The 26,320-nt window shown below is 34.5% G+C and overlaps 1 protein-coding gene across 4 annotated transcripts in view; it reads left to right on the top strand.

Annotated features, from left to right (window-relative positions):
• The window catches only part of Nrxn1 (neurexin 1), a 1,024,002-nt gene that overhangs the window by 455,872 nt on the left and 541,810 nt on the right, over positions 1-26,320 (top strand). For all 4 annotated transcript variants that reach the window (XM_013018013.1, XM_013018015.1, XM_013018014.1 and 1 more), the window contains 3 exons: positions 1,641-1,844; positions 4,333-4,359; positions 21,892-22,014. In XM_013018013.1, the coding sequence (XP_012873467.1) occupies positions 1,641-1,844; positions 4,333-4,359; positions 21,892-22,014 (354 nt within the window). The remainder of the gene's footprint in view (positions 1-1,640; positions 1,845-4,332; positions 4,360-21,891; positions 22,015-26,320) is intronic.

Genomic DNA, 26,320 nt, shown 5'->3' with positions numbered 1-26,320 from the left:
AATTTCTGTAAGTCATATTTCTCTCTGTATTTTTTTCTTTTTTAGAGTATAAATATGAAGGAAAAAAGTTAGTGGTAGGTAGAATCTTTTAGCACCAGGTTTTTTTCAAGCAGGCCAGATCCTAGAGCCCTTCCAATAGTACCTTGTCTTTTTAATTTGAAAGGCCAGAGATAAGGCAATGTTGATCAGCCAAGCAGTTGGATTCACTCTCCAGAACTTGTGTTAATAGTTTTTTGGTGTTTCCAGCCAGGCTTCCATTTACTGAGAGGAGAGGAACATACAAAACACTTAGAGCCCTTCATATCAAATGGAATATTAATGTGCGAGCTGTGGCTACAATAAAAGAAAATGTATCAACAGAGCACTTGTGGCTCATACCTGTAATCCTAGTTATTCAGGAGGCAGAGAATTAAAGACCATGATTTGAAGCCAGCCTGGGCAGAAAAGTCCACGAGACTCTTATCTCCAATTAGGAAAAGAAAGGAGGAGGATCCTACAGTTAACTACAAAATGGCTGAAAGTAAAGAAAGGAAGAAAAGAAATGATCAGCCTGAAAATTGAAGATTTTCTAACCTTCAAAAAATATTATTGGAGTAAGAAATGTATGCATTATCCTGCCCATGTAATTGTAACCCCTCTGTACAGTATGTTCACAAATAAAATTAAATTTAAAAAAATTTTAAAAAATATTAAAAAAATATTACTGGAGAAAATCTGAATGTTTACCAATGTGGAATCAAGAAAGAAACTAATGATATTTCATTTCAATGAAAGATCATACTATCCTTAAAAAAAACTAAAAATTTCTACAGGATTGTCAGGGGAAATAGTCTCAAAGATAGATCAAAGTTATAAGCAAATTGTATGAATTGAGTCAAATACAATTAAATAAATAAAGAACTACACTTTTTTAAGAAAGCTGAAAGTAGAAATGTGTTTCCAGTGAAAGAGAGCCAGCCCTGAGCACAAAAAGCCAACTGAGAATGAGAGGCCTTGCATTCAAGTCCCACTACTGGCACACAAAAAATATTAATAGTTATGATAATAATAAGAATTAATAAAAATAAACTAAGAAAAATAAAAGAATGCTGTCCTTGCTGCATCTGGGCTATATCATAAACTTCACACACACACAAAAACAAAAGTCCTTTTGATGATGACTTCTCATTCCAGTAAAAGAAATAAAGTATTATTTCTGAAAAATAACTAAATAAGAAGGACTTGAACTCAAAAAGGAGATTATTGGGGGAAAGAAGAAGCTGAGAATGAGTAAAGCCAGAGTGAGAGAGAAGATGGTCCAAGTACATTTTTTGCACCTATAAAAAAGTCATCATGAAGTCCATTTAAAATAACTTGCAAGGAAATTAAAATAGTGAGAGCAGCCTGGGCAAGATAAAAAACAACAACAACAACAGAGTGAGTGGATATGATCAAAGTACATTATACATGTATGGAAATACCACAATGGATCCCCCTTTTCCATGTAATATATGCAAATGAATGTCATGTTTAAATTTCAGGTTTCTGAGGCTGCTAAGTTGATTTTGTCACCTTGGGTGCTCTCTAGAAGCCTTCAGTCGATTGCTCTCTAAATGCAGTAATCTGAGCAAGAACTCAACTCTTTTCCTTCCTACTCACAGAGGCCACGGTTTTGAGCTATGACGGGAGCATGTTCATGAAAATCCAGCTTCCGGTGGTCATGCACACGGAGGCGGAGGATGTGTCCCTAAGGTTTCGGTCCCAGCGTGCCTATGGTATCCTGATGGCCACCACTTCCCGGGACTCAGCAGATACCCTGCGCCTGGAACTGGATGCAGGGCGTGTGAAACTCACTGTCAACCTAGGTAACAACTCGTCTTCCACCCCTGAACTAACACTTCCCACCTTCCAGTTGTGCCTGCAAACATTTATCAAGTAGCCCGTTTGCCATGGAAAATTAAAACCCTCAATGACCTTAGTTCCATTATTTAATTTGTGGGTTTGTTTTTTTAGGGGGGGATCATCTTTTTATTTTGCCTTTTGTTACATTTAATATAATTTCCTGTTCTGTGATTCCTACCACTGACGGTTCTTAAAAGGGGAAGAAGCCATGTCTATTTATCATTTAGGTGAATTGGAGATATAAATATAAAGAACTGTAAAGATGAATTGAATATAAAGGAATACAAATATCACCTATGCTTCAGATTGATTAGAGATGACATCATTTATGTCTACTTTGACTTAGAAAATGTACTTTGCTATTTAGATCAGCCGTTTCTTTGGGCTTCTCCTTTGAACAGTTCCCTTTGTGGTCTTCCATCCTTTCTGTTTCAAAGTACTGTGTGGTGATAGTTTGCTATCAGATAGCAATCCACAACCCTTCAATGCCCAAAGTCTGCGGCCCTCAGCAAACAGCTATGAGAACACGAAGGACACAAGCTCTTCTACAGAAAGATAATGCTGCCCTGCTCCTATGCAACACTAAGGAAGTCACTACAGTAAAACCTCACCCACCTGGACCTACCATGGGGGAAAGGCAGGCTGGATTAACAAAAATATTTAACAAAAACGTTTGTTATAGAGTTTCAGTGAGAAGCAGCTTTCTAATTTTTTAAAGTGGCATTCAGAAACACAAATCAATATATGGAAAATGAAGGAAAGGACATCGTAGGGAGCTTTTCATGGCTGGATTCAGAGATGGTTACATACAAATTGTGCTGTCAATTTGTAATAATATGTTTGCAATCAGTTTTTTCCTACCTGCACTTGGCATTTAAATCTTGTTCATTCCTGATTTTAAAAAAATAATTAGGTGATTTCTGAGAAAGTGAAGATTCAATATTCTGCCCAATAAGTTTCAATATAGTTAACTCCAATGGAGTAAAAATGAATGAGGTTTTACTGTATTTTGTGAACGTATTGCATACACATAGAAAACAACAAAGATATGCAGAAAACTAAAATTCAAACTATGAAGACAGTTTTATTTTAAAGTAAACCAAAACCACTAGTACAGGAGAGCATTTTGGGAACCCCACTTACATTTTCAAATTGTGCTGGGCAGAATGATAACTCAGAAAATTCAAAATTAATGCAAACATTATTCTTCTTTAATTGCATGCAACTGACACTAGTAAAATAAGTTAAATAATAGTTTATTTTAAAATTCCTATTTAGTGCACACCATTTCCTGTTCTGTTAGAGTTCCCTCTAGTGACCACATTAGGTTACTACAAAGCCAGTCAAATTGTCTCATTGCTGCAGGAAGCTGCTAGCAAAGAACCCTCAGGGGCGTTTTTTCCATAGCAAAGCATTCTGTAGAAAGAGCTGTGTAGGTGCTGGTCCTTGGCTGTTTGCAACCACTTTTCTGATGCGGTTGACGACACATGACAAACTCAGCTATATGGATACAGAATCTAGGTTTATATTTTTCATGTTCCCCAAAGGCATTAAAAATACTAAAATGAAACCAACAAGGATATATCACAAATGAACACAGGACATCCCATGTTGTTCTTTACAAATAATCATTCAGATCACATTCTGTGAAGTCCACACCAGACATTCTGTTCTTCTAGTATCTGCTCTCATGTCAAGGAAATACACAAAAGACAAAATTAATGGTAATGTTAACACTAACACTCATGGAGATAGCATTGGAAGCTTCTAAGAGAGGGATACAATGTACTCCGAAGAAGAGCTGCCCCTTAGCCACTGTGGTTTCTAAAGCATGTACATAGTTGCTTTTGTTTTCCTCCTCCATGTAATACATCCAACAGCTGGCTGTAACCTTTTTGCACCGAGGTAATTAAATTAAGGAACAAGAACCCAAACATACAAAACCATTAGGTCACAATGAGAATAATTTCTTCTAGCTCTCCAGTGGTCCACTGGAATTCTGAATGATTCTGTTGGCCTTTGTGGGATGTTAGATTTTGGAGGTCCAAGATGTCTGAGCCTAGCTGAGTTTGCACTTGTACCCCATTGTGACGGAGCACTTTTTAATTTCACTGAAAACCATGATATGTTCTTTCACAGATGGGGAAAAAGTTGCGGCCAGTCTAAGTCAAGCATCTTTGACAGTTAACTACTCTTCATTTCACTTAGATTTGTCACCATGTAGCTTTGTTTGAATTGGCCATTTTTTTTAACATTCAATGATTGTTTCCAATGGTGCAGTTTTATAACAATAATCTGGGTTCTAGACATCTTTAAAAAAATAATGCTTATGGAGTGGCCATATTTGCATGTGTCTGTCCCCGGAAGGGTGGAACTGTGATTTTATTGGATGTCTGCAGCTATTACCTTGAAGGATAAATTTTCATTTTTCATCTATTCTTCCCCATCTAGATTGTATCAGGATTAACTGTAATTCCAGTAAGTGCCTATTCAAAATTTTTAAAATGTTATTCCTCCATTATGATGTAAGCTAGCCAAGAGAAGCAAAGAGAAAAAGCAAGAGAAATATGTTTATAAAACTCAGAATCTCATTTTTGAAGTCTGCCAGTCCATCATCTGGGTTGTAAAAATTCATCTTGCAATATGTACAGCAGAATTGTTTCCCACCATGATTCCTATTTCCATGTGGGAAAAGAGCCAGCACGTATTTTTTAACAGAAGGCACAAACACCTGTTTACAGTCCTATATACCTATACACAGGTACAACTACAATTTCATTTTGCCAGGTCTTGGACTTGAGCAGTTCCCTTTATAGCCAAATGCAGGAATATACTGTCGGTCTCATTTCCTTCTGTTTTAATTTTTTTACTTGAATATAAAAACCAAATGTTAAATTTCTCTCTTGTTGAGAGTTATTCATAATTCCTTCTAAATTTATCTAAATTTTAACATGGTAAAGTGCCTTTCTGTACCATGTTCTTAGAACATTATTGGTCAGAAAGCTTTATCCTTAATTATTAACAATACTTATATGATGGATTTTTACATCCTAATCATATTTCTGAAAAAAATAACCAAAATCCTTCGATTCTGTGATTTGCATGTCAAATGATGAGTCAGCAAAGATGTATGGACTGAGTTTTGTTTGGGCCAGAGATCTGACAGGGTATGGGGACTGTGATTTTATTTTGAGGTGCAACATTATATGAAGAAAAAAATAATTATTTCTTTCTATCAATGTTTAGATTTTTCTTTTCCAGGTTTTGCTGACCACATAATGAAAAGCCCCCTGAATGACCACAAAATCATTAATGATTTAATAGAATTATGCTAGCATGGTTCTAATACCTCAGACATAATAAAATATTCTTCTCAATTTTAAGAGAAAAACCAAGTGTGAATTGACAAAGTTTGTTTCCCAGATGTTTGGCTGTTTTTCCAAATGACAATATGTTTTATTCTGGGGTACAAAGTCATAAAAATTGTAAAAGCAAAACAGTTTTTATCTGATAAAAGACATACTTGTAAGTGTTCATATTTGTATTTGTACAGTTCACATTTTTGTTCATATTTTTAAAGTAGCATAAAGATGAATCTATTTAGTTAGAGTAATGAGAAAATAGCTGAATTATAAAAATTAAACTTTTAATTTTGAACTCTAGCCAGCATGCCAAGTATTAATAAAAATTATCTCAAAAAGAATATTTCCTGCAAATAATCTTTCAATGATATGACACAAATAAACTTTTTCAAGTATACATAATCTGCTCTCCAAACCCATTGCTTCTACACATTCTTTGAAGAAAACTTTTTATATGTCTCATACCATGTTGCTGTTTACTTTCAGTTCTAGGACACAGAGATATGAAAATTCTGTCTCCAAAAACCAGGTTTGGCATAATCCAAATATGCTTTCTTGATCCATTCTGAATTCTAGAAAATACTTGTGTAGAAAATGCCCCCTTTCTAGACCTGAACCTTATGTCTTCTTTTTATTTTTGATAGGCATATAATGAAGAATAGCTTTCTAAACTAACAAAATATGATTATATAAACTCAACTTAGAAGTAATAAGTTAGGATTCTTTATAGCTTCATCAATGACTTTTAAGTATCTATCTATCAGTCTATCTATCTATTTGTACTAAAATTATCTTCTTATTTCTAAGTCCTCTTTTGGTAACAGGAGAATCTGGTGTTTATGATAGTTGCTACCCACACCAGACATCCCAAAGGATAATTTTGAAGGCAAAGGTTATTTTTTTGTGTGGCTGGCTAGTTTAAATTTCCCCCTCTATACAGTATGAGTGACATTCAAATAGGTAAATTAATTGAGTAATTATGAACTTTGAGTGTCCGCTTTGGACAGGGCTGAAAATGCTTGAGGGCAGTCACTGGAAGGAATGTTCAGTGACCAGGTAATGACTCCACTTCCTTTGGCCTTTATTTTTGTGTGAAGAGTAATGGGCAGATGTTTTAGAAAACCCCAGGTTTAGGAAGAAGACTCAAGGGTAAGGAAAGTTAGAAATTTACATATCAAATAATGTGAGTCCAACTCACAAGAATTAAATAAGCAGAGATTTCCTACCTGCATTGCATTTGCTACCCAATAAAAAATAAATTAGAAATGTCTGGATTTCAGGTTAAGTTTTAGTTTAATGAAAAAGTGATTTATCATATGAATCCTCTGTGAACTACAGGCTTGTGTCTGAAACTGTGAAGATTCATGTACGTTTATTAAGTCACAGCTGCATAACATGATTGCCTCTAAAAGCTGTTGCCATACCTATGGTATCAACTGCATTTGGGATTAATATGAAATATTCCAATTGATATATTTTAAGAAAACTGCCACAGGAAATAGGAGTTACAACCCAAATGATTACCTCACCTTGAGAACTAATATTAAACTCTAAATTATTCAATGTGAGACAGTTCTCTGCAGTTACTTCAAATTGCTCTGCCGTTCCTGTACTCATCATCTTTTCCCTCCCCATCTAATTTACAGCATCAAGCTCCATATAAAAGAGAAAATGTGCATGGTATCATATTTTCTGATTTTTGATTTTGAAGAATGGGAGAAGAGTAAAGACCTGACTTGCTGTATTCAATCCTACAGGACCATTAAGAGATGTCAGATTGTTTTATTTCTCCTCAATCCTGGGTCACAAGGGCAATGCAGATATAGAATTCTCTGTGGCTAGACCAGGGATCACGGTTGTACAAAGGCTCCTCTGAGAAAGGACAGATTTGAATTTCCAAGAACTTACGAAACCAGATTTTTTTGTTGCCACCATATTTCTCTCAAAGAGAAAAAAATATATCAAGCATCTTTGAATAAAAGAATAGAGCCTCTTCTCATTTAAGAGTCTAAACCTTGCCTTCATGTATACATAGGTTATATTTTTCTTTCTTTTATTTCTTTTTAAAGAGAAATTTCTGTGAACAGTGGCCATGTGAGTGTAGAAATGAATATTTTATCTTTCAGATTGCAGAAAGGAATGTGTTTGCATACAATCCCAAACCAGTCTCCATTTACTGATACATTTTTTGAGTTTATCATTACTGAAATATGGGTTTAGGGTAGTTTTTGAAAAGTCATGGGATAAAAGGTAAACTGAAGGATATAATACCTCTGATTTTTACTGTCATCTTAGAATAAAAAGACAGCTAAATTACCTTTTCTCTCCCAACTTCCCCATCTTGAGAATAACGGTTTATCGTGATTCAACAATCTTATATTGAATTGCTCAAGGAGACACCAACTTTTAATCATGATGCTTTCTTTCAAAACAATTAAAAGTACTTTAATCAAGATCTATGGAAAAGTACTATAAAATAATACTCTAATGTAAATAGACAAATATATTTGAACTCATTTTTCAAAATTATGGACCTGTGGACAAAAAATTATCCTAAGAATAATTACTAACACAAAGCTAAATCTAATAAACCATTGTCAAAAAAGCCAAACCAGATGCTTTTTGAATTATGAATTTTTTTGCATGAAAAGCTGTGTGATTGGTACCTTCTTGCATAGTCCATAGCATTTAATGACTTGAAAAATCTTGACCTCCTAAGTCTTTTAAACTATTAAAATTGCTAAAAGGCTTTTCTATTTCTTGTGAGATGATGCAAAACTGGGGCCACTTTTTTTTCTCTCTCTCTTTATATATATATATATATATATATTAAAATAAGGATTCATCAATTCATGTCTTGTGTGTCCATATTATTTGACTTAAATTATGCTTGTATATTTGCCTCTTCTCCTGCCCATTTGCTCTTCATTTGTTTTTCCAAGTTTCCTCTTCTATTGCCATTTCCAATGTAGCCTTCTTCCTATTCTCTTCCATTTTATATGCTTACATGAACAAAAACTCTTATAGTCTTCTCAGAGAAAGTGGTTCATCTTAGATTCAGAAACAACACAATTATAGATGACAGGAATGGGAGAAAAATGTCAGAGGTTGAAGTTCAGATACTTTTTGCAGTTCAGTACCCAAGTACTGGAGACAAAACAGAATTTACAGGCAAGCACTTAACCTCACTTTGGACTTGAAGACAGATAAGAAACACTCTGCACAGTATGTTATTAGAAAATGTACTTTGATGGATGTCTGGGGTAGATAATAAGATCTTTGTATTATCATTTTATTACCAGAATGAAAAGATCAACTGGATATTAGTTATCACCAATTTTTCTATGGAGATAAAAATGGAAAGCAATAAAGAAATGCAAAATGTCAACCAGTGGCACTTAAGCCATATTAGATTACTTTGGTCAGGCTGTAGTTTGGCAAGCTACTGAAGAAGATAGGAGGGAATTCTGCGGGCTGGAACTTGCTAACATGAAGCAAATATTCAGTGCAGAGCAGCTATGTGCTGCCCAAGGAAAAGAGAGCTGGAGAAGGGAGTCTTCTGCCTCTGCCCCCTCCAACAAGCATTTAACTTGTGTTTGTCAGTCATTGACTCTCAGGGGCTGTGCTGTCTGACAGCCTTGCAAACACACCGTTTAAGAAATAAGCCTAGGCACAGAAATGAATGGAGGAATTTTGAGTTGAATGTCCCTGTTGTTGTTATTGTTCGCTGAATGCATATATGGAGGAAAGTAAAATAAACGAGAATTTTTACAAATTTCTACTCATTATCTTTCTTTGATTTAATTTTACTGTCAAGGTGATGTACAGAGGGGTTACAGTTAGAGATGTAAAGTAATGGGTTTGTTTCTTGTTGAATATTGTTATACTTTCCCTCATTTTTCTCCCATTTTTACCAAAATCTTAAGAGTAACTGAATTTAAAATGCAGAGAGGAAAAAGAGAGAGAGAGAGAGAGAGAGAGAGAGGAGGGAGAGAGAAAGAGAGAGATAGAGAGAGAAGGAAAAAAGAGACTATAGGCTTCTAATTGAAAACAAATAGCTAAAAAATAAGCAAGTGGTTTGAATATGATAAGAAGTCTTTAGAAAAATATGACAGTTGGAATGAATTTTGAAGGAAGTCTATTTTATCTATCTACATGTTTAAATTTATAAGACTTATAAGGAAGAATATGGTTGTCATGTATTTTCTATTCAGATGACCACGTAAATAAGGTTATCAGTATCACAGGGACTTCATAAGCAGAGTTCTGGTCCTGATGAATATTGATCTAATTATTGCCAGTACAGAAATATGAAAGGTGTCATAAAAGTTTAAAAGATTATTCTTTTCTAATAAAATAATTGCTCTAGACCTAGGTGCTTGAACTTGGGGCTTCTTTGCTCAAGGCTTACATGCACTACAGTGCCACTTCCAGCTTTTTGGTGATTGATTGGAGCTGAGTCCTGCCCAGGCTGGCTTTAAACTACAATTCTCAGATCTCAGCCTCCTAAATACTTAGTAATACAGTGTGAGCAACCAGTGCCCAGCCATAATATAATTTTAATAGATTATTCCAAATAATCTTAAACATCTGATCAATAAAACTGCAAACAAATGTGAGATTATGCTCTACTTTACAAAAATACACAACTAAATGCTTAAACATACAAAACAAGTATATAGATCTATTCTTAAAGCACTCAGCATATGCATAATTTACAGTATTTTAGATAATACCTTACTGAAACAAAAATCACGGACAATTTAAATCTCATTTTAGCATAGAATATACCTATGACAGTCCCAGTGGAAAGAACCAGATAAAGAATAATGAACTTATGGTGTTTTTTTTTCTAAGAAGTACAGCATTGAAACCAGACTTAGCTGTCAGTTTATTCACTAAAACATTTCTTTCAGTGACTGCAAAAGTATATGTCCGAAGCAATGCATAAATCCAGATTAGTGCTGACTGAATTATTCAGTTGTCCTTCAATGAGAAGATGTCATGAAAACAATGATATACGTAGAAATTATCTGAAAATATCTAGAAAATCTCACAAAACAGCCTGTATTTCATATTCCTTTATTGGTTTCTTTGATGGAGCTGTTATTTTACTACAGCCAGAATGCTGCCTAATATAATGGAATGCAAGGCATTATTTGTAGTGTTAGAAAACAACTAGTTTGTAAATATTCACCACATCCTCCTTAAGTTCCTTCTCTTCTTCAACTTCTTTTTTGTTTTCTTTCTTTCCTGTCCAATCTTCTTTTTCTGCAAAAATGGCATCATAAGTTTCATAAGTCCAAAACTATGAAGAGCAACACTTTGAGTCTCACACTTCTTCCTATAAAGAAGTTTTTTACATTTATTTTATCTCATTTGCAGATACATGATTAGAGCTTCTTCCTTGGCTTAGTTTCATAAAGGTACCAATAGCATTCTTCTATATGTGAAATGGTTGATCTTTTTACTTTTGTACTTATAAAGATTCACTTTCATAGGGAGTTAATTTCTACAAAATCAAAATCACTAGTGTTTAAAATAGCATTGAATCTCTAGAAAAGTATCAGTGTTACACAGTGATCAAAAGTGTCTGATTAATCATGTAGTTTTCTTTTTACAATTCTACCATTCACAATTTTATGTTATTTGTTTTAAGTTTTTATTGTAAAGGTGATGTACAGAGGATTTTCAGTTGCATAGGCCAGATAATGAGTGCATTTCTGTATGAACAGTGTCACCTCTTCCTTCGTTTTCTCTCAGTTTTCTTTTCCCTTGTGACCTCCTCCTTCCTTTCCAAGTTGTATAGTGTATTTTCAATACAGTGTCTAGTAAGTAATACATTCACAATTTTAATAAAAAGAAAACCATTGTTATTTTTATACTTTATTAATTACTTACATACTAAAAATATGAAGAGAAAAAATATGATCCTGTACTTCAGCTTCCTACATAATTATGAAGTAGGAAATGTCAGCTACCTACTGGAGACACATATCACTTAAAAGTGATGCATTGTTCATTTTAGTGATAAGACAGGTAAATATAAGCAGTCCAGTTTTGCTTCTATGTACAGAATGTACATAGAATGGTTTAAACTTCAGAGCCTGAAAATTTTGGAAGAACTTGGAGAATTTTGACTGAAGATTTCTAGAGTTTGTTCTTCATAAGAATTTTTGTCTACTGGTGGCTCACACCTATAATCTTAGCTATTCAGGAGGCTGAGATATGAGGATCAGAGTTCAAAGCCACCAGGACAGGAGAGTCCCCAAGACTTACCTTCAATTACCCACAAGAAAACCAGAGGTGGTGCTGTGGCTTAAAATGGTGGAATGTTAACCTTGAATGAAAAAGCTCAGGAACAGTAGGCTCTACAACAGATAAAGGAGAGAGGGAGGAGAGACAGAGACACAGAGAGAGACAGAGACAGAGAGACAGAGATAGAGACACACACAGAGAAAGACAGAGACACATAGAGAAAGACAGAGACACACAGAGACAGAGACAGAGAAAAAGATTGTTTACATACTCAAATAAACTAATGGACCTATGCTTAAGAGAACCATTGTGGTTGACATTTTAAAAATCAGTTTTCCTAAATTTTAAAATATTTTTATTACAACAAAAATGTATTAATTCCATTCCCATTAAGCCCAAACTCATGCTTATTCAAATATAGCTTAAATTAGATTATATCATAATGTGTGCAAATTAAAAAATAGGTAACTTTTATTAGGTAATGAAATTATTTTTCCAACTACTAAAACAAATATATTTTGGGCTATTTTAGAAGATCTCAGCATTTCTAATCACTTTTATCTAGTTTCTATAAATATTTCCTAAAAAACATTACTAGTTAGCATATGAGAAAATAATAGAGTTTCCACAATACTATATAACGGTTTGTATTAGGTAAAACTATTTCTAAGAACCTAAGAAGCAGACAAGTAAGTATCTGGGATAGTTTATTGATGAAGGTTTATTATAAAGATATTCAGCAATTGCTGTAAACATAAACTATTTTCAGTCATAGAGTGAGGCATATTAGAACAAGGGTCAAGAACTGCAATGTTGTTTAGCAACCTACTCCGTGTTTTTGCTGTTATGATCACTTAGTATTGTCTCTGTATTTCTACAGTTTCTGCTACTCCTCTCCTTGGTACCTCCTTGCTTCTGCTTTGGTTATACCTTCCACTTTTCCATATCTCTCGCTCATTAATGGTGTCTTCTACCTCATGGGCTCTATTCATTAGCTGCACTGTGCATGTACTTCATTTGTTGCTGCTACTCTTTCTTTCACTGTCTACTCTGTATGTGCTAGATATTCAAATTCTCCTTGAATAATCTAGTGTACTAAATCATGTCCTAATATTTGTGCAAATAGAAATCCAAATACTGTAGAATTAACATATTTTGGGGCTCTGACAAAATTGATTTTACAGAATTTTTTGTAATTTATGATGTTTTGTAAAAATTCATAATTTAATTTCTAGCAGTCATAAGCCTAGCTGGGCTCACCCTTTAAAGAACACTTTCTGGAAGGTAAGGTGAGCCATTCATTTCTGATTTTGATCCAGAAGCAACTTTAAACAGAAGAGTAAATCTAATATATTTTCAGTAACTAGAATAGATGGTCTCAAGTTGAGTCATGGAACTGAAACTGATTTCTGCAGTTAACCTAATTAATAATAACTACTCCAATGCAAAAAGTATACATTCCTCTTGTCTTTGGGAAAATAGTTTCTATGACTGTTACAATAGAAAATTGTAGGAATGATACTTTTAGTCAAATCATCTTTGCATTTGTGACCATAATCATGATTGTTTATGAAATTCCAAGTTGCATATTTGTAAATATTTGTATTCTTATTGTCTATATATTTTTAGAGTTTTATCACTTAAACATGGTTCTGTGTAGGATCTCATAAGACATGTCTAAATAAATGGAAATATAAATCAACATCATACTTTTCTCTATACAAATTAACATTTCTCAGTCTATAATGCTTATTTTGAAGCACTTAACTCTTTAGCACTTAATTTTACACCTATTAGCAATCCTATTATGTGATAAACATTTCCTGGAAATGAACTTTTTCCCTTAAAATGAAATCACAGTCCATTTTTTTTACTTTCATTGTATTAGATTATTTTATTATGCCTCTTTCTAAACTTGACAGTTGACCTAGATTAGACTTAAGGTAGATATTTTAGAAACATTCTTTTAGCAATATATGTATTTAAATTTTGCTCATTTTTACTGTGTCGTAAATGTAATTATGCACTCAAAAAGTGAATTCTAGTTCTTAAGATGTATTTTTTTATATTTAAAAACGTTTACAACAGAAATATTTACCCTGATCTGTCATAAATGGGTACAATCAATATCAAAGCTATGAAGCCCAAAAGATTTCTTTTCTACCTAGAGCTATGATATTTAGGAAGAAAAGGAAAGGCATGTAAGATGCTGGAATTTACTTTAAGGTCAATAGAATGGAGTTACTATGATATAAGAAAGCAACACAGAACTCCCTGGAGCGTATTTTCAACATTGTTCCAAGGATAGATTTTCTTGCAGACAAAATGCACCTCTGGTCCTTTCTATTTTCTTTTTCTCCTCTTTACTTTTTTAAACTCTTTTTTATTTTTCAATAATTACTCATTTTACCTTGAGTTTCCTTAATTTCTAAGCCAACTAATCTCTGACTTTAGAAGTTCCCAACTTATGTATGGGCCTTAGGTCATTTTGCTACCTAGTCCATACATTTTAAGTTTATTCAGCACAACAGAGGGGGCAGGGAAGCTGTTCAAATAGTCATTTTCTAAGTTATCCAAATTCTCCAGCTGCGAAACTTTTGTGAATGGAGACATTAGAAGTGGATGGTGTTACTTTTAATCAATTACTTGGCTTAATTTAATATCAAGAGCTATTTTAGCAGTCATAAAAATGTCATCTCAAATCTAAAAATATACCCATTTAAAAACTGAGTATTTATTATGTTCATGGCACTGAGCTAGAAGATACAGGGTATTTTCTCTGAGATGTAAAATTCATTGAGAAGAGATAGTAATCAAGGCAATGTAATAATATGTATACTGTATTTACTATAGTGGAGGGCTTACCATATAGCTAGCATTAGTTTAAGCAATCAAAATTTGTTAAATACTATTATTATAGATTCTTTCTGTTACTAGATTATTTTATTAATAGGAATACTGACAACAAAAATGTAAGTAGCTTGCTCAAGGTCACACAGCTTGCAATTTGAGGAGCTAGATAATAATCCACCAGAATAGCTGCACCAGATCTTCAAAAAATACATTTTTTGAAAGAGGGGATGGGGCTAAAAGTAGAGTTTTAACTAAGCAAATTGAAAGATTGAACAATATAAACAGTATATGAACAGTCTTGTCAAATATTGATCAAATGTTTTTCCTCTGTTATTAATCCTCAATTCTGAAAAGCAGACATATCCCAGCTTAATGACTGGCTTTATAATATTTGTTCAACATGCATGCTAATTGGGAAAGGATATTTCTTATATTTTAGTGTGGAGAAATGTGTCTGCCTTAGGTCTCTATAAATATCTTTGCGAGTAGGGGCGGGGGGAAAGGATGGACAGCTCATTATAAAGGCATTCGGATTAGTTCTCAAGGATGCATCCATGGCTCAATGGAGGCAACCTGAGGGGAAATATACAGAAAGAGAAAGAGAAGAGGGCAGGGTTGTAAGGCTCAGCCACTCAAGCTTCTGCTTCTTAGGGTGATTGGTCTGTCACCAAGTCCAGTTCGTGACTAACTAGACATCACCAGAAAGACAGGATAGGGAGAGCTTTTCTGACACTCCAGAGGGCCATGTAATTAAGCACCCACAATATGGGGGAAGATGACTCAATTGTGCTTCCTACGTAGGCAAATGAAGGATTTGCTCCCAACACTGTCTGCACCTTCCCAAATATAGAACTTGCTGTAGAATAAATAAGCACACCATTTATACTCCTAATTAGATGCAACTTATGCAATTCAACAGGATTCAACTTATGCAATTTCCCAGCACCCTGTGTTTAGGAAAACCCTGTGCTTGGGTTAATGCTTTACTCTCATGTCTTGGGGTTCTTAATTTTTTAACAAGTGCACCATATTTTCAGTTAGCACAGGGGCCTGAAAATTATGTAGCTTATACTACCCCTGACACTGTAAGAAAGTAGCAAAAGAATAATCTGGAAGTGTGATTTACATGTTTAATTTTATTTTGCCATTTTCTAGCTGGCTCATAGGAGAACTAAAAAACAAAAAAGGTTCACTCTCATAGCCTAATTCTAAAAATTGAGAATGATAAAATAGAAACATTTAAACCATTATCATCCTTTGATAATCTTGTAAGCAGAGGTCAGATTAATTTTAAAGTAATGATTTTAAAACCAGAAACTAGTAGCAAAGTCAAATGCCATAATTACAGCCTAAGAAGCACATCCTCTTGTCTTGCCAGGAGCAAATACTGCCAAGAGCCGTGACTCAGGCATCAAGCAGCGATGGGCTTTTCTCTGTTTCTAGGGCATTTCTCTCTGCACAGAGTGTCCCAATGACAAGGCTTCTTTCCAGCTCCCTCCCGACAGGGTCTTACCTACCCCCAGACATAAAATAAACTGACAAATAGAACTTGTTAATATCTAGAAGAATTGATACAGAGCATAAAAAACAATTTTTACACACATGCATGCACATGCCTCAAACCTTTTAATAAAAGCTTCTAAATTTGAAAACAAAAAATGAGGCTGATATAGTCCAGAATTTAGAAATGAAGGGCTCTTCTTACAGTTCATGTACATTATTATCAAAATGTACTGAAATTGTTTTGAGAGTTCATGGTAGTCATTTCACTGGTAAGATAACAAAGACTAAAATCAGTAAATTACACTAACCAGCATAATTTAGGTTAATAGTAGCATTGAACCTAAAACTTAGGTTGCCTAACTTTTAAATCCTTGCAATTTTTTTCTATTATTATTTTTTATTATCCATTGTAAATACTTATAGAAAATATTTTTGTTTATTCATTTGTGTATATCTTAAAGGAACCTAAAAATTATTGTTCACAAACTAGTCATGTTTTAATTAATACTGCATTATTGGAAAAAGCCACTCATATTTGTTAATATAGTCTATGACAATTTTCATAGAACAAGAACAAACTTGGATAAGTGCAATGATGACCACATGGCTTATAAAGACAAATATATTTATAAAACTACAAGTTTTGATCATAGATCTATTAGGATATAAGCTCCTTCAGACACTGAGTGAAGGCATTTCTAATACTGAAATCAGTGTTGGGTACAAAATAATTTTCAAATAAATTAACAGGATACACATGCCCTGTGATTCATAATGCATAAGAGCAATTACATGGGGGAAAACAACAGATATAATATAGACTATTCAGTTTTGTAATTGCACAATTATAGATGTTATGGTGTCAAACCATGTCTTTGTAATTCAAAGTTTAATCTTCTAGAACTGTTAAAATCATGTATAAATATACAGCCAGTTATATGTGTAAGGCAAAGTTCATATTTCTTATTAAAATTTATATGAGAACTATGAAAACATTAGGATCAACCTTGACTTATGCTAGTATTTCAGCTCATATGGCTGTACTAAAGCATAACAATAATTAATAAAGTGGATGAAGTGAGTGCATCTTTTCTAAAAAGACAAATTTTGTAATCAAGGCAGACACATCCATCAACTTCCCAATTTGAACATGAAGTTAGCAGTGTGGGCAGATGAACCATTGAACTAATTGGGTAGTGGTATAAATGAGAAATTATTTCTTAGATACCTTTATTGGGTAGTGGTATAAATGAGAAATTATTTCTTAGATACCTTTCAGACAATGTATACTTTTATAGTGTCTGAAATATACCAGCAGAGGGAGATGTAATAAGTTTCTTCCATATGGTACCAAAGTCTAAGTGTCATATGAATACAAATGTAACTGATATGGTTTATGTACTCCCAAATTTATATCAACTATAAATGTCATTCAGTTCCAGGTATATCTATGAAGTTTTTCCCCTAGAAGTCTCTGCTTATATTACTTAAAAGAGTTCCTATCTTCATTTTCCTTTTCCCTATTGCTTTTCAACACTGCCCTACCAACTCACATTCCCAAACCAGTCTAAGCAGTCACAGACACTTACCTACCCTTTTTTTATGCAAGTGATCCAAAATTAATATCATGGGCATCTCATGTTACTCCACCTTTATTGACCAATTGTGTTCTCCTTTGCAATATATATATGTGTATATATATATTCATATATACACATAAATATAATTTACTTTCACATTTATTGTGAATGCTTTGGGAAGTAACTAAACAAAAGCAAATAGTGCTAAATCTCAGGTTAAGTTGACAACTGTTCCAAAAGGTAGGACTTTGAATGTCCTAATTTCAAATGATTGTACTATTCAGTGTACTTGCTTAATTAAAGTCATGCATATTGTTTTTATATAACAATATCTTATTTATTTATCTACTATATCAAGCTACCAGGTATTTGTAAGTGATAGGTGCTTTGGGGATGTTTGTAGAACCCACAAATTGGCCTTTACATTATTCTCTCCTAAATGCAAGAGATAGCTATAATTGGTGTCACATCAGATGTCAAAATTGTGATTTTCATTGGTCCTTAAAACCATTCAATAAAGGAGAGCAGATCACATATTTACAGATTGTAGAAGGGAAAGTTAAAGAAGCCCACCAACTTAACCAAACCCAACAAAACAGAACATACAAAATCTCATTTGGAATACCCACGCTCAAGCTTTCTCTACTATGCCTTGTCCAAGGAAATACGGGAGAATTGACATTTGAATGAATGTTCCAGCACTGTCTCTAGAACTCAGTGTACAATACTCTCTTGTTTCTGGATTGTGCTGATTCTGCTACCCAAAGCAGGAAGACCCTTTCAAAATGTATTTGGAAGAGTGCTGTCATGGGTTGATACATAGGAAGAAAATTGGAAAGGAGCAGGAAAGAAAAGAATGGCATGAAAAGTAGGTGACACATGTTAAGTAGGTTCGAAATGAATCATGGATACACCATTCTACCAACATTGCCGCTAGGAGGACTAAGATAAGACAGCTAACATCTCCCATAACTCACCTGGAATAAAGATGAGTAGGATCAATTAACCATACACTTTTTGGAAACTATTCTTTTCTTCATTAAAACATTTTACATATCAATTTATGTTCCCCAATAGAATAGAATGAGTTTAAGTTCAAATCTAACTCAAAGAGACTCACAGGAAGAGCTTAAGCCCAATTAGTTAAGTTATATCAGCATGGTAACCGGTTGATTTTCTTTACAGATTCTTGAACTGGTAATGTAGACACTTGAGCTCTCCAGCTAAATAGTTGTGCTCTGGAGACATTTAGCCTGCAATACTGAATTCAGACCCAGTCTGTTGGAATTAGTACCTGTGGACCTTCTCCCACCCACTGCATTCCTTTTTTACATTTACCTCTTGTACTGCTACAGTTGTAATACTTTCTTTGGGAAAGACATTTTAGTGGACCTGGAAAGCTGAAAAAAAATCTGTCTTAGCTCTGTTCCTTACTGCTTCTGACTGAGACTTATAATTCACCTCACCTTTCTAGATCTGCTTTCTTGAATCCAAAATATGAGATGATGCTTCTGTAGCTTAAATAATAGGTGCCAGTCAGAATCAAGTACAAGACTGCATATAAGACACAACTCCCTACAAAAACAAAAACTAACTTTAAGCAACCATGCTTTGGACTTTCTTAATCTCACAAGTATTGTACCCTCTCATGGACCATTCAGATGATTTAACAAAATACCATAGAGTAGCTGGTTTCAATAATAGACAGGTCTTTGCTCGTAGTTCTGGAGGTTGGAAATCCCAGATGGAACTATTGCAGATTTGGTTCTTTGTGATGTCCTCTTCCTGGTTTGCACCAGGCTGCCTTCTCCCTAAGTAGAGGGTGAATTATGAGAAGATTCTCTTCACTAGAGCCTCTTAGCGGCTGTGTGGAGGTTTTCTCACCTGTTGATTCTTTTGTAAGGCAAGCTGGAAAACATCACCAAGACATCACAAAGATACAAGATATGGGGAAAAGGAGAACTCAAATTCTGCAAAGGGTCTCATAAAGACAGGCTAAATACTGAAAGGGAAAACAAGTAGGCTTTGAGCAAATCAGACCTCAAACAACACTCAGTTCTACCCCCTTGTAAGCTGTGTGACCATGAGACAAACAGGTTTAGCTTTGTAAACCTTCAGCCTCACATTTGCAAGTTGATAATGATGAAAAGCTGAAATAAGATGGCAGATAAACTGCCTTGTACATGTTAAGCACTCACCAGCCCCAATTTCTTTTTCATAGTAAATCAAGTATTAGTAATCACAGACCTGAACTTCCAGCCCAGAGTACCTTTTGGGTTATATCACTACCATTATTTAGAACCCAGACGATTCAGGATGTTTCTAAGAACCTAGTCTTCCAATATCAAACTGCTTGTGTTTTTAATAATGCAAGGGAGATGTTTGAACTTAGCCCAGAGAGGTTTTTATGAACCAAAGGGTTATTTTTTTAATTAGATTTGGGGCCTGTTGTGGAAATAGCCGTTTCGTAGATTAGGCATTATGGCTGTACTGCAGGATGGCCCCCAGAATGGGATATGATGATGATATCGCCCGTATATAGCTTTTCCTTGTGAAAACATATTTAAAACTAAAGGGATAGGAAGAAAGCTGCCTCTAAAGCACATATTTTGAAGTAGAAAAAAATTCTTCCCTGTAAAAGTAGCTTTAAAATAATATATTCTCTTTTCAGAGATCAAAACCAGGGATCACCCAGCTGTCAGGAGGAGGCTCAGCTTCTGTGCTTTTAGATGCTTTCCTCACTGCTGAAGCTGGAAGGAAAGTCTTTGATCCAGGAACACACTTTCAACATTTTTGGTCCCGTGGCCGTTTTGCCGTTCCTGAACTCGCCAGCTTCCACTAGTCAGTTAGTGATCAATTTCTCAAAACCATTCTACCCAGAACTTTTTACTGAGATATCTAGATGTGTAATTTTATCTTCCCTTAAAGAGGAAATAAAGAGAGATTTGTAATCTTAACAGTAGTTTGCTACTGCGAAAGAACAGAGGTAATGTACCTTGCACAATTTAGCTTTAGATCACTGATGCATTTTAACCTCAAAAGACACACCCATGGGGAAGGAGAGACTTTTAAGTAGCACAAGACAGAAATAAGATGTGAGGGACAGCTCATTGTCCTGAAAGAAAATAATGGTCCCAAGTAAATGAGGAGAAAATTCTGAGAATTTTTTCCCCCTGCTTGCTTGTCTGACATACATTTTTCTTTGTCTTCTTTTGTTTTTCTTTTTCTTTTCCACTGGATCTTTAGACATCAGTTGCCTGTGTTGGTAGGGTTTGGATAACAACAATTAAGTCTCCAGTCCTGACTCTTTATTAGCAGAAAGCCATTCAATTCAGTAATGTCGAGGCTCTTCATTTTCTCAATGTAACAACAAGTTTCTGTACTTGAAAACAGAATAGGAAAATCTCATCACTAAAGAAAAAAATGCATATTTATCACATTTTTCTAAATGATAATGGTGGCCTACTAAAAGTACTTATTTAATAAAGATTCTAGATATACTAGAATTATTATTAATAAATTATTTCAATTATTCCCTTTTTAATCTTGGTCGTTAGCACATAATTTTCTGAAATAAGATGTCTTTTTAAGTCTTATTTAAATTCTATTTACATAGGTTTGATAGGTGCACTGAAAGTCCTTTTATAGTTTGGCTACACTCTTTGCTCTTTATTTTGGCCATTGTCTGAGAATCCCTTCCAATCTGATACCACTTTTCCCCTCTTCCCACTCAATATTTGCATTTTAATTTCTCTGCCTTATATTTGGCCATTTCTTCCAAGTTCAGGAAGTTTCTATTTGCATACACATGTAGAGAGTTACTACATACAGGTCAGTCAGTTATAATGAGGTTTAATGTATATTCAAAGACTGGTGAACTTAAGAAGTTGTTGAGTATTGGAGGTAAAGATTTGAGAGCTGAGGAAATGCTGTCACAAACAAAACTTGAGGCTTCTTTCAAGTTTAATCAGCCAATTACCATGCCACTGAAATTGGATTGGTAATGACCTCTAGTCAGATGTCTCATAAGCCATATAACTGCTAACCAGTTCATTAGTAAGAAAAATAATAAATGTAAGAAATTCTGTGATTACTTAAAATAACTGTGTGTATAAATTTTGGATGTTTCCCTATAGTATATTGATTGTGCCTATTTATGACAACAGGTTAGTTGATTTATCTTAGATCGATGCATAAAAGATTCTGAAATTGTCACACCTGAATGTTTGTTAACTTGTCATTTTCCTTGCTTGCTATAACTCTAATGGGCTTGAAAATTGGTCCAGCCTCTCTTCTCTCTCTTTCTCTCTCTTTTTCTTTCTCTGTCTACTTTTTCTTCTCTCTCTTCCCTCTTTCTTCTTCCCCCTTTTCTTTGTCTTCCTTTTTCTTTCTGTGAGGTTCATTTGCTTTTCTGATTCTGATTGTCCATAATGACTGTTTGGCATATTCTACAGGCAAAGGTCCTGAGACCCTTTTTGCTGGCTATAACCTCAATGATAATGAATGGCACACAGTACGTGTGGTTCGTCGAGGAAAAAGTTTAAAGTTAACAGTTGATGATCAACAGGCCATGACAGGTAAATACCATAGCATCACCCCTTAAGACTTTCTTTTTTCTTATAGGTCACTGTTCAAACCAAGGCTGATCTACAACTTGAAAGTAAAGTTACATAGGCAGTTCATTCTTAAATCCATTGTTTGTTTTTTATTTAATTCACTGCTAAAAAAAAACCATTTACTCAGAAGTCTGGTAAGTATTTCTTCCCAAATGAATAACAATTTTTTATTTCATGTTCGTGTCCATTAATAACTTGAGAAGAAGTTAACAGTGAATTTTACTTTTGTGGCTTGATGAATATGTCTCAAAAAGTATTGAAGTCATTGCTTAATTGATGATTTCTTCTTCTCTTTTTGTTTGGTTCTCACATATTTAACTGATGAGAAGTAGCAAGTTTTAACTTTTATTTTCTAAGTAAATTGGTAGATATAATAGCATTCTGTCAGATGAACTGACTTTTCATATTAGGCGCGAATCAGGGAGGATTAGAAGCGTAGAGCCAACAGTGTCAAGGTTTGGGGGTTTTCAGATCCAGTCTCATGGTATAGACCAGGCTGACACTGAAGACATAATCCTCCTACCTGAAGTCCTGGGATTATAAGCATGGACAAGCACATTTGGCTTATTTTGGTTTGACTTAGAGTCTATTCCTTTATATTCAACAACATCCTAATAAATGTGTGGCTGTGCAATAAACACTTTACTTGGAGATAAGACTCTCACAGGCTTTCCTGCCTCAGCTCTTGTTGAATTTCTGTCCCTCAGATCTCAACCTCTGGTGTAGCTAGGATTACAGACATAACCTACCAGCGCCAGCTTTCTTTATTCTTGCAAACATTTTACCCTATTTGCTTTGACATTTGCAATTTCTTCCTCTCTTGTTTCTCATACTCTCCTTTTTTTTCTTAGCCAGTTTGAGAAGTGACATACACAATGTCTCCTTAATGCTTCAGCTCAGCTTTTCTAGGATTACAAATAGCTGCTTACACACCTCAAAGTAAACATTGGCAACTTCAGTGAATTTTGCATTTATGAAATGTATCTTGTCCCCTGCATTGTCATCAAACAGGTTTATCAGTTGAATTCACATTGTGTTTTTTTTTGTAAGATCATTTCTTCTCTCTCCAGCAATGTTTGCAGTCTAAGCTCAGATATGCTGTTAAGTTGCTGTCTCTTTAGTCTCATCCAATCTACAACATTTTGACAAACTCTTTGTCTTTTAAGGCAATGACATTTTTGAAGAATATAATTCTCCACCATTACTTGGTGTGAATGTAACTCTTGGTGTGAATTATGTGTTTATCTGATTTTTCTTCATGATTAACTTCAGGCATGATGTTCCTAAATGAAAGCCCACTTTCCAAACATGGTGACTTTGTTACAAGATTCTGTCTGGAAAAATACACTGGAAGGCAGATGCTGTCTTTATCTGTGCTTACATCTGATCAGGTGGTAGATAATGTGTCCAGTTTTTTCACTGTCATTACCTGCAACTAATAAGTAATCTGTGGAGAATCATATTGATCTTACATATGTCCTGCGCTTCTTCAAAATGTTACCCAAGATTTTGCATCTACTGAGGATATTTTAACTGATCTAGTATCTAAGCGTTAAAGAAATAATTGTATTCAAACTTCAGCACACTTTCTGTACTACAACCAATGCTTACTGAATCGGAAAGAGTTATAGAAACCATGGAAGATCTCTAAGTATGAAGGCACTAGGTTTCTGTTCATTACTTTGTCTAAAACATCTGGAGTTTTGTGTTTTGCGTGTTTGTGTTGGTATCTGTCTTCACTGTACAAGATTCACCATATATTCATTTATTCAAACCTGAGGGTTGGGCATCATTGCCTCCTCCTCTCTATCATTCTGGACATCATTTTTAAGTGTTACAAATCACATCTACAAAATTATCTTCTGATACAACCACACCTACTAAATCCCTCTATAGTCTCATAAGCACAGAATACATGTTCTCTCTCTCTCTCTCTCTCTCTCTCTCTCTCTCTCTCAATCTGTCTTTCTCTCTCTCACACACACATACTCAGGGTGAGAGAAAGTGTATATGAGTGTGTGTGTGTGTGTGTGTGTGTGAGAGAGAGAGAGAGAGAGAGAGAGAGAGAGAGCTATGGCATATATATTCCCACTAAAACCCTGCTCTATAAAAGTATGTCCTTATATAAAATTGGGTTGCTTTGTGAATAGTTTGGTCCTTGGCATTCATCTTGTGTGAGTCACTAACTTCACTTGCTCATGCATCTAGCTCATGCTTCCAGTGGATTTGTTTATCTGTTTCTCCTTTAGAATCCACCATGCACTTCTCCCATTTTTAGCATGGCTACCCCATTTTAGTCCTACAAATTTAATGTAACTATGATTTCATGTACATGCTTTTATTCCATATTTACCAATATAACATCCTATTCATTAAAATCGAGTCATTTTCTGAATCTTGTTACTACACATTAATCAAATTCTGGCTCCTTTCTGTCTGCAACCCCTCAATAAAAGTTTGGAAGAACAGAGCCCTATCTGCTCCTCTCAGCACTATTTCTTCATTCCCTAGCATAGCACCCAACACATAAACTGCATGTGCAGGAAGCATGGATTTAAGGCTTCATAGTTACTTCATTCCACATAACAACAAGAATGAACTTAAAATAGCTGATCTTAATACCAGTTTGATTGAAATAGTTAACTCAGATTCTACATGCTTTGATATCACACACTATCTCAAATAATCAAATCCTGGCAGCTCCAAAATAGAGAACACTGGCTTCTTTATAAAATATACAGCAGTTCTTATACAAACACCACCCAGAATGCATGCTGTGGTAGTTGTTTCTTATCAAAAGTTGATGTCAGTTTGGTATTTTATATATAACCTGTTTGGAGGAAGTATACTAATTGTAAACTTTTCTGTACACTTAATCTTTAGAATTCATAGTACATTTGAAACAAAACCATAAAAATCACTCTTCATAAAAATCCTCATTAAATTTCCTCCTTCAAAATTCTCCATTTATTTGTAATTTATGTAACACATATGTAATTTATGTAACAATTCATATTATATTACATCTAACACATTGTATTTCATATAATAAACATACATATTACATATATTACATATAATACACACACATATATATATACATATATATTAGACAGCAGTGACCACATTACTGGTGTAAACTAAACTCAAGTAAATCCTGAATGAAAAATAATTTTAATGGGCAATATTCAGTGTTTCCTTAATGAATAATTGTTATTAGGTGCTAATTTTCACACATGAGCTAAGCCTCTCTCCAATTACAGTCTTGAAGTAATTGATAAATATTGGTGATTCATATTTATTAGAGGAAAAATAGGCCTTTCAACTTAGCCCCCGTCTTTTTCATTTTCTAATGAACAGGACATTGTTGTTTCTACAAAATTTTAGGACCTTCTTTATTATTTATAAAATCATTAAAAATAAATTTGTATTTATAAAATATAAAAATTCTATTTTTAAGGAAAGGAAACAGATAGTATTAATTTTGTCACTGAACTTCTTAGGTTTTTTTTTGGTGGTGGGGGTGTCCGGTCGTGGGGCCTAAACTCTGGGCCTGGGCACTGTCCCAGCTCTTCAGCTGAAGGCAAGTGCTCTATCACTTGAGCCACAGCGCCACTTCCGGCTTTGTTCTTTTTTTTTTGCTTATGTGGTGCTGAGGAATCGAACCCAGGGCCTCATGCATGCAAGGCAAGCTCTCCCACTGAGCCACCTTCCCAGCCCCTGAACTTCTTAGTATTAACAAATAAAATGTTCTTCCTTATTTTGGAGGTACCAAGATCTTGCAATTTGTATGCAATCTCAAATATTAGAAACAATTTTTCTGCATACTTTCTTACTATTGGCTATTCATCTGTACAGCCAGAAATATCAGTGTTAGGATTTGAGTGGAGTTCATGGAATTATGATTCAGATTATAATATATGTCTTTTAAAAGATAAATTCAGTACAAGCAATCCAAACCCAATTGGTTTTTCATGTTCTTTTCGTATTCTTCCTTCTATGTAAATTGCTAATTTAATGCTGCTCCTGCCTCTAGAACTTTACATTTGGAAATTATTTGTTACCCATGTAGTTGATACTCACAGAACAGCGTGGAGATCACTGGAGAACTAAAGAAGGAAAGAGAAATGATGTTACATTAGAAACCAGAATTGTTAAACACATAATAGCATTTTGTGTCAGAGAGACAATCACCATCAAAGGCCTTGAGCTGGAAGGGGAAGAGATGGAACAATTATTTACAGCGATAGTTTTGTCTGTGTGTTGT

Source organism: Dipodomys ordii, unplaced genomic scaffold (assembly GCF_000151885.1).
Source record: "Dipodomys ordii isolate 6190 unplaced genomic scaffold, Dord_2.0 Scaffold37, whole genome shotgun sequence".
Lineage (NCBI taxonomy): Eukaryota > Metazoa > Chordata > Mammalia > Rodentia > Heteromyidae > Dipodomys > Dipodomys ordii.
The sequence above is the reverse complement of the archived record's forward strand: the minus strand, read 5'-3'. Positions and strand labels throughout refer to the sequence as shown.